Source organism: Centroberyx gerrardi, chromosome 2 (assembly GCF_048128805.1).
Source record: "Centroberyx gerrardi isolate f3 chromosome 2, fCenGer3.hap1.cur.20231027, whole genome shotgun sequence".
Classification (NCBI taxonomy): Eukaryota; Metazoa; Chordata; class Actinopteri; order Beryciformes; family Berycidae; genus Centroberyx; species Centroberyx gerrardi.
This window is the reverse complement of record NC_135998.1, coordinates 21,811,506-21,825,042: the sequence shown is the minus strand read 5'-3', so window position 1 is coordinate 21,825,042 and position 13,537 is coordinate 21,811,506. Positions and strand designations below refer to the sequence as shown.

General features: G+C 40.5%; 1 protein-coding gene across 1 annotated transcript in view; it reads right to left on the bottom strand.

Moving 5' to 3' along the window:
• itga1 (integrin, alpha 1) overlaps positions 1-12,581 on the bottom strand; it is a 45,655-nt gene extending 33,074 nt beyond the window's left edge. Inside the window, exon 1 of the mRNA XM_071895006.2 lies at positions 12,304-12,581. Coding sequence (XP_071751107.2) covers positions 12,304-12,352 — 49 coding nt within the window. The 5' untranslated portion in view covers positions 12,353-12,581. The remainder of the gene's footprint in view (positions 1-12,303) is intronic.
• Positions 12,582-13,537: the final 956 nt, after the last annotated feature.

The window sequence follows — 13,537 nt, the reverse complement described above, 5'->3', positions numbered from 1 at the left end:
AATGGCCCTAGACAGTCCTCAATCCTGTTTCACAAACATTTCACTTTATCACAAACTAGACCCAAAACAAAAGAACGTTTATAGCAAAAGAAATCCTGACACTTTGCTTTTGCCTATGAGAAATTCATCTTAAGCACAAAAAGTACTACACTAAAATTCTGCAACACTGTTATTTATTTATAGTAATAGAAGCTCCTCAGTCCAGTTTGTAAAACAGAAGGTCCACATGAAAGTGGTTGTCCGCTCTCTCCTCAGCTATTCACTGTTCTCCTTGTTGTTGTGCTAATCTGGTGATAATGCAATCTACTCCCACCACAGATTCTCTGAAATGAACCTCCCCTCTGACTCCCTATCGTCTCCCCAGCAGCTTTCCTCTCCCAACAACCTTCCCTGCACTTTCCCCTTTGCCTCCCCGTCTGCCCTCCCTCCTCCCTCCGTGGCCCTGATGCCTCACAACAACTGTGCAGTGCCAGAGGTCACATGACTGAAAAATACCTCAGCACTCATAAACTATCCATGGACATGGCACAGTTAAGCTAAGTGGAGAGATGTCCATCGGAACGAGACTGCCGCCAAATTCCTGGGTTCAAATTCCATTCTATGCCCCTTTTTCCTTCCAGAAAGGCTTGAAATTTCTTAAAATAAAATAAAAAATAAAAGTGTTCTATAAATTGGCTGTGTGATATTTATATAATTACAAAGTTAATATTTTAGGTTGTCCATGTTCTCAATGGACATCCTGACCTACGTACTGACGCTAACATGATTAAAGTATAGAATCGCTCTGTCCTTCATTTAAGGAAACAAAGACAAGCCATTTTTCCTTCTCTTTGAGAAGACAACAAGAGTCATAATTCAGCTTCCTTTCAGAGGCAGCGACTTTAACGAGTCTTCAATATGGAAACAATTATACCATCGCTACGGGGACTAGGGGATGCTCCTGAAAACGTAACAGTCTGAAGGAAGGTGATGACGAGCGGTGAAGTGTGAAACACATGCAGACACTCTTCAATGCTCTTGTGTTGAGTGTGTTAACTGTGTGTGTGTGTGTGTGTGTGTGTGTGTGTGTGCCCTGACCATTGGGAAGGAGGTCATGAGGTCACAAGGTCTTGATTGTGGAGGTTATGACCTAAGTGGACACTACATGTGATGTTGTACCTACATGGGTTTTTGTTTTTTTTAAAACACTTTTATGAGACATAGGTTTCTTTCCAATGTGTGTTTTGTTGGGGACTATTACTGCACATATTTATCTATAATGTGTGTCTCTGTGTTTAAGCTTCCAGGAAGTTTAGGTACTAAAACAATCTATGGAGGTGCTCAGTGTTATTCAAATACAATCAGTCTTTTTTTCTCAGTCAATTGGTCTGCAGCACAGAGTCAAACTCTGTGTTCGTCAATCTCAACCTGACCACAAAATCTGCACTCCTGATGTACTGTATGTATTTATCCAGGTTTCATGCACATCTACTCGCCTGAGGCAGGGAAAGCTCTCACACAATGAAGTTCTGGTGCTGGTGTTCCCACAATCTATGTTAGAACAGATGAGACTACTGGGGATAATTCCACATCTGCAGTAATGGTCTTGACACTGGGGTGGCATGCATGCTGTGACACAAATGAACATGAGAGTTTGGCAGAAGCATCACCCATCAAGTTCCTATTTTTCTCTCTCTCTTCCTCCTTGAAGCTGTGGCAGAGAAACCAAGATGATGATGATTCATTTATTTGGAAGAAGTGTTGCCATGGTGTTTGTTCCAGACAGAGAGTCATCATTCACTTGGTTTGCAGCGTAGGCAATATGGGCAATTCATTTTGTTTTATAATAAAACAAAATAATAAAATTAACAAAAGTAGCTGCATTAAACTTGCTAATAGATTGCTAGTTAGCATTACATTTATAGCTTGCCTACCACTGATGCCTTGGCTGAAATTTCTCTCAGAAACATTGGGCTCATAAGCTATAAAGTTTTTTGGTTTGCAGCAACCTCAGTTTTGACTATTTTTAGTTAGAATGACTTAATTCTCCACAAATCCAACTTCATCCATGCTAGGCTGTATGGCTGGTAACTTAGGCCGTGTTGACACGAGTCCATTCTTTCAAACTGCCAGCACCTTTCTAACATCACGGGAAATGGAGAGCGACCGCAAGCTGGACAGAAAGTGTCGGCTTTGGAAAATGCACTGTGCCTGACTTCGTTTTAGGCAGAGTGGAGCACTTTCTTAAGTGGAGAAAAGTTCATAACAAAGAAGAGGCAGGGTTTTATGGTGCGTAGGTAGCTGACAGATTATGAGTCAAGGATTATGTTGGCTATTTTGCTATTTTCTGGTGAATGGTGAGTTGTACCCATGTATTGTTTGCTGATAGCTGCTTGTGCAACTAGCCTACTTGTCATGGAAACAAAGAGCGCATTGTGCAATTCCACTTTTTTTATATCAGCACACAATTGCATGAACACGGCTTCAGGCTACATAACAGTTAGTGACTAATTAACTTCCGTTGCCCACATGACCTCTGAGGATTTGCAGTAAAATTACAAGTTCATTTTACTCAGTTAATTAAATATTTCTTTGTCACTTTCCAAGGCATTGTTTTGCATTAAGGTTGATTAATCTAAATTAGTGGTCAGACATACCATTAGCGTTCTCTACCTCAAAAGTTTGAAACATTACTGTTAACATAATGTTAACAATGATTTCCCACTATTTATTAGGCGAATGGTTATTATTTCAGTGGTTAAGTGATTATTCCCGCTATTTCTTTATTATACACTCCTCAACTGTAATTACTTCCACATACTATAGCCTCCGTTCAAACTTTAAAATGTTCAGGTACTTTAGAAGATGTGCGGATGTATTCAACATTTTGATTCTCTTTATACTTTTAAAATGTTTAACTTTATTGGATAATCCAATATAGATACTCAACTTCCTATCAAGTGACTATAATGTAAAAGGTCTGAGTTTCAAGTGATACTCATAATTGTGTGAAAAGTAGCCTATAGATATTCAAAGTCTGGGCTGGGGTTAATCTCAGGGTTGGGGTTAATTACCTCCGCCAAGGAGGTGATGTTTTCACTTCCATCTGTGTGTTTCTCTGTCCGTCTGTCTGTTAGCAGGATATCTCAAAAAGTTGGCCACAGATTTGCACAAAACTTGGTATGAAGGTTGGTTATGGGCCAAGGAAGAACTGATGAACTTTTCATGTCAATTGGCCGAAAGGGCGCATGGTGGTGGCCATGGCATGTCACCAAAAGGTGCATAACTTCCTTGCAGGGTGTTGTCAGACATGGAGGAGGTCTGCGGTCTACTGAGCACTTTTCCAGTGTTAGAAATGGGGCCAGGTTAGGGTTGGGGTTAGGGTTAAAAATGGGGTCAAGGTTAGTGTGAACATGCATCACATAAATGAGTGTGGATGCGATTGCTTTAAATTATGCAAATAATTGTCAATTGTATTAATTGATTTAGTATAGACTGTTCATCTGAACACTTTTGCGTTGCTAGGAGATGTGAAAACACCCAGTCTGTTTACACTAGGAAGTGTCAAGGAGTTTTCATGCTGAAAACTATTTCAAATCGATGGAGATTCTTCTACTTCTTTCATGCATGGTACATAATAGGGACATCTCATTTGACAAAATGATAGAAGTTGGTGATAGCTTGCCACTCAAGAAATATGACCACTGTACCTTATAACCTAAAGCTACATGTTTTTACCCTTTAAAAACTCTATAACCAACTGTAAGCATCAACCTTGAACCAGAAACTTTGCACCTGGTCTACTTTTGGTTTCACAAGCTTGGGGCTAAACCACAGAACCACGCTCTAAATACTTCCTCTGCCAACCATAGCAGGGTCTTCCTGGAAATGTATGAAAGCTGAACAATCAAGAAGGTGCAACTTCCTACCAAACATATACATTTTATAACATCAGGCACCCCTGCATGCTCCCAAGATGCACCGGCTTGTCTTTGCTGATCATGCAAAAGCAGTGGGAAATGAATTCCTTTTCTGAATGAGCTTGACTCTGATAATGTGCATGTGCTATGATAACCATGTATAAATCTCTCTAGAAATTAGAAACAAGAAAGCCAAGAATCTCTTGATGAGGTCAAGGATCAAATCCTTGAGTTGCTTTACTGACAATGAATGGAAGACCAAACTTCTGGATATGTTAACAAATAACAGGGCGTTATGGGATATAGGTACTATATTCTTAATGCTAATATGAGTTTAGGCTCACTTGAATGTAAATGCTCAAACAAGCATTCTATGAGTCCATAAATTCTGTAGTTATTTCTATTGGTTAACTGAGTCACAGTATTCTTGCTCTGGTTGCTTCCCCATAGAGTTTGCTGAATTTAAGTTTGAAAATTCATTATTAAATGTGAAATGATTTTTATGTTATATGCAAAACATTTTTCTTTGAAGCAATAAGTGACTGTATTTATTAGATGAATGCAGGGGAACAAAAAGATGGACTTGTGTTTTGAAGTGTAATGATTTCCCTAATTCTCAATAGGATTGACCTACCTTGACATGTTGAATTTCAACTTATTTTACTCACCAGAAAACTGCATCTTTCCCCCACATGTACATTTTTCCTTTAGTTTCCTTAAATGGTTATGTTCATATTGGAAGTATTCCTTATTGAAACCAAGGGGCATCACTTGCTGCAGGCTACTGCCAGTTGTAGTGAAGCACACACCTTGCTCCAATTGATCAATCAATAATGCATGATGTGCCTGGACTTATACTGACTATGGCACATCATGAAAAAGTGTATAGCACGCACAAACAGTAAAATTTCAATATATTAAAAGATTGTTTTTTGACTGCATGACATTGCTGGACTAACCATTTGTAAATAAAACATATTTTGTATCCAACATATTTATTACATGTTAATGTGTGGTTCATGACTGAGGTCCTTATTCATCTGTTGCCACCGGTAGCACATGAAAAAATGTCTTTGTTAAGGCAGCGTAGGCGATGCCTTCTGTCCAACACATTAAACTGTTTCTAATCATATAGGTTATGGGATTCATAACAAAAATCAAAAAATTATATATGTAAGATGTCAGTGTTTGTTAACAGTTAAAAATAGCAAATGGACACAATAATCGAACACACTCAAAGCAGTCTGTTTAATAAAAACACAGAGTCTCTCTATGCGGCTTGCTCCTGGCAAATATTAAATTACAAACAGCAAGGCCACTTAAAGAACGGATGGGTCCATTCTCTTTAAAAAAAAAAAAAAACAAGCCCATGTTCAATTACTGTCAAATGGCACATGAGCATAAATAACGAATGTGTAATAGGCCTATAATGTGATCAGGCAGTTGAGACGGTGATCGGCCAATCATGGTAATCTATTTAAACGTGTATTCAGTCAGAGACACTTACGTCAAGGGAGTTTGGACCATTTATAGCTCAAATGGTTATACAGTTGTATTTGGCGGAAAAGGCTCTGGTCTTGAGGACGCTCCCCAGATGAATCCATTTGATCCGGGGAGAGCAATAAATACCCCAAGGCATGGGGGGTTTAGTAGACATATCATAAATAATATGAAAACCAACATAAAACCAGACGTAATTCAGAGATAACTTGCACAAGCGTTCTGTGTACAGATAACAGCAGGAGGAGGTTGGGGAGGTGGAGGGAGTTTGGGTCGACTTGGGTCAACAGCAGCAGTGGCATGAATGATCAGCAGTGTGAGCTGACAGATTATAAAGACCGCCTCATTGACTTGTTCGAATGTGATTGGTGATGAGAGTCAGCTGTTGGATTGGATCAGCTGATAGCCAATAAGCTGATAGCGTGCACGACGTCAGTGTTCTGCCTGAATTAACGCCATGCTCCATTTGGACAATTATGACCGGTGGCCAATTGATTGGTGCATCCCAGTACTGGCATGAGTTTCAATGACGAATTCCAAACCATCATGCCATTTAAAGATGAAGAGCGCAACTGTTGGCCACTAGTTTAGAAACTGCTGTTAGTGCGCACATGAAGAACACAGGTCATCCCAAGTTTGCACCTTTGCCCCTTTCGTTACTATTGGTCAGTACCTCTCGTGCAAGCAAACATGGTCGTAATTGTGAAGGTACCAAAACAATTATGCTGTTCCTGCTAATGTAGAATTTTGCTTGAAGTAAGCGAGTGACATGAATCTAACCAGCAAACCACCAATCATTCAAAATCATTCAAAAGGGGAGGGGCAGGGTGCAAGAGGCCAAGAGTGTGTGTGTGTGGTTTGCACATGACACTTTACACTGGAAAAAGAAAGTAAACAACTTCAAAAAAGGATGTAAACAAAGCATTTTTGAATGCATTCACAAAACTAAGTTTGCAACTATTTTATGAGGCTAGACATTTATTCATTTTGTAGTTTATGCTACAAAAACACACGCTAGTTAACATAATAAGGTAACAGAGGCTACGTTCAGACTGCAGGCAGAAGTGGCCCAAATCCGATTTTTTTGCTCATATGTGACTCAGATCTGTTTTTTTTATAACAGTGTGAACAGCACAAATCACATGGAATCTGATCTTTTCAATTCTGATTTGGGCCACTTTCATATGTGGTCCTAAATCAGATACAGGTCTGATTTTTTGCAATGCGACCTCAGTCTGAAGTCTGTCATATCGGAATTCACGTGACTTTTACGTCACTCTAGATCGACATTCGTCACAATTCCGCGCTGGCGGGAGTCGCTCGGTGAATACTAACATGGAAGACAGCTGCGATGGAGGAAGTCAGTGGAGGGACAGTGAGGTGTTAGACCTCATAAGTATTTGGGGTGAGTGAAATTTTGGATGAAATCTGTTTCAGTGAAGCCATTCACGTCACGATCCCACCACTCCTGGCTCCGACTCCGCATCCACACACACCTCCGTACAGAAATAGCAGCCATTGCTCCACAAAAAGCCATAATTAAAAATTTGGCTCTCTTTCTCCTCATCCTCGTCCTCGTTGTCATCTGCTCACGAATTCGCTGGCTTCCACTGCACGTCAACTTATAAATGAAACCGTAAACGCTGACTTCAGTGGCGTCCATGATTACTTCCGTACGACAGCGTGCTGCGTGTCACGTCTTTGTTATTGTTCTTTTGCGCATGCGGGTCAGTTCAGGACCGTGACCAGTTCACACTGGAATCTGATATTGGCCACATTTAAAAAATAATGTGAACAGCCAAACAAAAAATCTGAGCAATAAATCCGAATTGAGCACTAAGACTTGCAGTGTGAACGTAGCCATAATTAGAATGTAAACACATTTTCATTCTTTCTTGGGAAACCTCCATGGCACAGCTTTAAGGGAAATTGAAGGACTCTGGGAAACTGGGATACTTCAAAACTGTACTGAAGTACTGAAATAATCAAAAAAAATCTAAACTGTACTTTAACAAAAAGAACATCTCTCTCTCTCTCTATGTTCCTCTTTCTTTTTTGACACTTCAGAAGATTCTATGTAGTGTCTCCTTCAGGAGACACTACATAGAATCTGAGCCACTCTCAAGCCTGACCTCAGTGTTACCCACTACGCTTCCTTGTTTGTAAGAAGGATGGAAACTTGTACCCTTGCCACATCAGATATGGCACTAACCAAACTGCCAGCCTAAGCAATCAAAGAAAAATGTGCTCGAAGAACGCTACCTATGTGGATATCTCTCAGCAGAGAGTAAACTGCAGAATTCATGGCCCATTTGAAATGCTTCTTATCCATTAAATGTCAGAGCTAGAAATCCAGAAATACTACTTGCACTGGGCAGAATGCTACTACTATGAGACATTAAAACACATGTTTTTCCACTGACAGAAAACATGACTTCTCATCCAGAAAAAAACATGACTTAATATTTTTTTATTCTTCGCAATTGATTATTACTCTGTATTAAATGACCATGAGTCTTTCAATGTGCGCTATCTTGCACATCCTGCGCACTATCTGGGATACTGTCTAAACCAATATCTGCTTTCACGAGCAGTGATGCTTAACAGTGCTGGCTGAGTACTGTATGACTAAACTTAGCATTTTGTCATTGTGAAAGGTTCATTCATCTAATTTCACAGTTAAATAGTTCATAGTTCAATAGTTTTGAAACAAAGCAGTGTGATTTCTTATGTGATGTTTTTATGTGATTTTTACCGTTATGTGCAAATCTGTTCTCTGATTACAACATAACAGAAAAGATTGGAAGAGAAGAGAAGAGAAGAGAAGAGAAGAGAAGAGAAGAGAAGAGAAGAGAAGAGAAGAGAAGAGAAGAGAAGAGAAGAGAAACATATTTTAAAGCAGATCACTTGGGCTTTTACACTTTGTCAGCATCACAGTCATCAGACATCTGGTCTGCAGTCGACCAGCTTTTTTTCACTACCTTATTTATGCAATTTATAGCATGTTGACTATTTACAATATCATGCTAAATCCTAAAAGTTGTTTCTAATAATCTCTAATAATCTAACCATTCACTATATATCGACATTATCTCTGAGTGTCAACCTCTTAACTCCAGTATCTAGTTTCTGACTGGGGGAAGAGAAAACTGACAAACAGGCTTCTATAGTGCTACAATCCAGCCGACACAACGCAAGGCAATGGGTTTAGTTTCCTCTCACACCTTCACAGCACTGCCAGACCTTCAGACCTCTCTGAGACAACAGCTTCAATTGATTGGAAAAAACAAATACGGAAGTTAAAATGAAGTGTCACACACTACATCAAATGTACATATGCTAAAGATGTGCTAAAGAGGAAACGAAAAGTCACAGAACGTAATTAAACGTGATTAAAGTGGAAGATGGCAGAGGAGGAAGAGACATAATGCTAATGACTGAGATGGTGGGCTTCACTTCACTATAGTCTCTCCAGGCTCATAAATTCATTCAGAGCTTTAATGTCAAAGACGTACAACCCTTCTTCTTACAGCCTTCAAACCTTCAATGAATCCATCTAATCTGGTGCAACATTCTGTGAGTTCATGATCTTGTAGAGAGAAACACATCCTCAGACCTGAGATGTGAGAAACCGCAAGAAAAATTAACAACCTTAAATACAAGGAAGGGAAAGTATCTCACTCCTCTAAAGAATGTGGAGGATCTAAATCAGTTCATGTTCTACTAACCCTTCACCACTTCTCTCTCTCTCTCTTTGTAGTAGAAGAACTTCCAAAGACATTAAATGGATTCCTGAATATGACGAACATATGGTTTGTATTCTACAACTGTGCATTCATGTGACAAGTGGGCTGAACATCCGCTAAATTGATTGGGAAACGGCTTACAGCTTATGAATCCCACACCAGGAAAACATATAACGTCTATCTGCTCTACAGTAAAAACACATTAGCAGCAGAAACCAACCAAAAGTCTCATAACAGCTCCCCATCTAATTTAGTTCATTCCAACCAACTCATGGACCAAAAAGCTAACTTTTAGTTAGTCAAGGAGCCATATTGTGAAATATCACCCAAAATTTCCTAAAGCTGTTTTTCACATCTGACAAACTTCTCTTACTGTAATTGCATGATGCACCACAGTCACTGCATTCAAAAGAACTCACACAACAGCTCCACAAATAATTGTTCACCACCTCACCACCTGCATTCAGCGGTGTGTGTGTGTGTGTGTGTGTGTGTGTGAGAGAGAGAGAGAGAGAGAGCGAGAGTGGGAGAGAGAGAGAGAGAAAGTGAGAGTGGGAGAGAGACTAAGAGAGAGAGAGTCTTAAGTATAGGTGTTCATGCTGTTCATGTGTCCATAGTAAGTTTGGTCACCCCAGTCCCACACACACTGATTGAAGCCAGATGCCCCTGTTCTATGGAGTACCAAACCAAAACCACCTGTACCCCCATCTCCGTTAGGAATTTACAGAGATTAAATGCTGCCACTACAATAACCACATGTGGGCCTCTGAGCCAAGCAGAGGTAGCTCCAATAGCACAACATGGGATCTCCCAGTATGGTCTCAAACCAAACAGCTCCTGCCCCTGTATAACCCAATTTGGGTCATACACAGTACAGCCCACAGTACTAGACTGAACACCAGTGGACAGAGTGGGACTGTACTAGGTGAGACAGGAAAAAATAACAGAATAAAGCAAAACATGAACTAGTTTAGTTAAGTAAATCCAGGCATCCCCATTCACAAACAACCAGCTTGAAGGCAGATGCATAACCACAAGGAAAACAGAGACAAGTTCATTACTTAATGAACAGAGGGAGCATGGTGGGTGGGTTGCAGGGGAGATTTCCCACCAGTGTGGCAAGGATGTGTCCTGTGAGGGAGGCATGTGCATGGGACCACGGGATGAGGAAGGAAACGTCGGTGAAACATCAGTGACCTACGGAGAACCGCTGTCTGATTGGAGGAGCTAGATGGGGGCCAAAGAGGGCACTGGGCCAAGTAAGGAAACTTGACTTCTTGATGTGATGACAGGAATGATTTTCTGCAAATGTGAGCTTGTGGTGATCCCTTCTCACACACAGACACAGACACACACACACACACACACACACACACACACACACACACACACACACATATTTTAAGGTTCTACAGTTGTGGACACTTCCTCCACCGTGCAGCCAGTGGATCAGTGACAGCGGAGAAGGAGCAGTCTCGTTCCAGCTGCTTAGCTCTTGCTCCTGGCAGACCTGCAGTCCTTAAGCCTCTGACGGCCAGCTTATGGAGATGTCCAAGGCCGGCCAAAATCAAAACCACAAGCCTACACAAGAACCCAAGTCCACATATACATGACGCTAATGACTAATACTTAAACAGTTTTTCAGAAAAGGTGATCCATATACAGGTCAAAGGTGCAGGCAATTTCCAGAATCAGGATTTCTCTTGGGGCTTTGTTTACGAAAAACAACAGCAGGGATGTTGGGTACATTGGAAGACACATCATATGACTATCAAAGCACCTCGCCATCACACCAGAGTGTTTATACATTGATACAGGACTTGGAAGAACCTCTCTGACATCTATAGGCATCTGACATTTACAGCCATTTACTGTATGTGTGACTACTTGTAATTCAGATTCAGGATGTAAAGCACAGTATGGGTGATGGTTTTCAAGGTATCATAGGGTTAGATTGTACTTAGTTGGTAACATCTGTAGCCTGTATACACACACGCACACACATTTTATCTCCAACTGCATCTCTTAACTCAATTCTCTAATGACGGTCACAAGCCAGCATCACATGTAAGCGTAGGAATCTGAGAATTAGAGAGACCTGCACTGTTTACTTTAGTCTCTCTCTATTCTCTCTCTGTCTCCCTCTCTCTTTCTTTCTAACACAGAGGAGAGGTTCATTTTGGTTAGCCGGTACTTTCCCTCATGTTTGAACTACATGGACATGACCTAGAAGTTAATTCACTACTGCTGCTCTGGAGCTGAACCTGAGAGTACAGTGTCACCAAGGGACTCCCCAATACCAACATGCATATCCATTACTAATACAGTACCCCACTCCCACCAGCCCGTTATGCTGGTGTAAAGTCAATATTCAATAAAGTGTATTATGACGTTCAAAAGATAACGCCCTCAAGAACTTTACAGAATGAAAATCTGATTGTCAGTGATAATAGTTAGAAAGCCCCATGCCTGCATATTGAGTCATATAGGGAGGATTTCTTTCATTAGCCTACAGGAACTAACTTTAATCAATTTCATATGCCATTTCTGCAGTAACATGATATTGGTGAAATGACATCACAATGAAGACATCTCTGCTTAGATACAGCAAAATTGTTTAGTTTTTTATTTTCCAGGAAGTCTTGACACTTGTATGTAACATATGTACTGGCGTCTCTGTTTGCTCGTTGGTGCACACAGGCGCGCCATTCAATTAAAGCACCATACAGTAGGGTAGTTTTACTGACATAATGTCTGTGTGCACAGTTACATGTGGCGGTGCCACGCTCCTAAAGCCAACCTCCTACACGGAGAAACAATTAAGTGTTCTGCGGTTTCCTCCAGTCAGAATAAGTAACATGTGGGCATTACTGACGGAAAGTATTTAGGGGCAGTTTGCGAGGACACTGTGGTGCCACCACCTTTTAATGGGCATGGAGGCAATGTTAGTCACACACTTAATGGATGCTTTTAGTTGCTTAGTCGTGAATTATGCACACTGCAATTATCTAAGATGTGCTGTCCGGCGTGTGCCCAAAGATGCGCCGGAGACCTTGACAAGGTACAACACGCGCGCAGGCGCGTAATTTCATGTTGGTATCTTCTTATTTAATCTGGTAATCAAGCACAAGCGTCCCGTCCCTTTCGACTTTACTTACCGATGGTTGTTACTGTTGTCAAAGTGAAATGCTGACTTGTCCCGAGCATCTTTTGACACTATCGGTCTCCTGCAGCTTCAGTTATTCCGCGACCTTTTCCTTATGACGCTCGATATTCAACAAGACAGAAATCTCCTGCGGCGTAATGGCTAAATGAGTAATGACAGTTCACAAGGCATTTCCTGTGCTGCAGCATCCACGCTTGAAGTAGGCTATCTGAATCGCTGATGGTAAACTCCCGTTTGAAATAGGCTTCACTCTCTGGGATGTGCTCTGTTCCACTGCCCGTCCCGTCTGAGCGGAGCGGACAGAAACAAGGAGGAGGAGGAGGGAGAAAGCGAGTGGGAGTTATAAGTTCACTTATACAGAGGACCTTAGGCTGGAGTGTGTAACGGCTGCTGGTCTTGCCAGCCCATGGGAAAATCTTACCAGTCAAATAAGTGCAGGGCAGTAACTGAGTGACATGTCGATCAGAATTCTAACTTCTTCTGAACATAGCCTACCATATTAATATACAACAAGTAACACTTTACTTATTGTTAGTTATTTAACACATTTTAACTTTCGAAACATATATTTCATCTGTCAGTTGAACTAATGTAATTTCTCAGATGAACACAGCGAATAATGGAGCTTTTGAAACCTGATCCAAAATCTCGTCTGTTACATGTTACTCTGAACGTGTTGTGTCCTGGTTTCCCTTAGACCAGGGGCGTAACAATATTGTTAATTGTCATGACTCTCGTATAACATAATTTGATGTCACTTTACTTAATAATATTAGTATAATATGAGTTTAAGGGTTACTAATAAGACATTGTGGCATAAAGAACGCCACTTATTCTGGATATACCAGGTTCATGATCCATTATAGTTTTTTTTAATGAAATTTTCTGATACCTCTATGATGTAATTCTAATGTACTTATATGTGTTATAAACAAATAAATATATATAGGGCCCAGTGGTATATAATAATAATAACAATAATAGCCTCTTTATTTATAGCTATAGCACTTATCTAAAAACAGAGTTTACAAAGTGTTACATAATAAACAGGAGTGAAACAAAAGAAGAAGAAAAATAGAGTAAACAGTAAATCAATAAAAGTCATTAATCCATTAATTCATGCATTTTCTATACCTGCATATTCCTATTCAGTCAGGGGGTGCTGTAGCCTATCCCAGCATGCATTGGGGGGAGGCAGGGAAACCCTGGACAGGTCATCAGTCCAT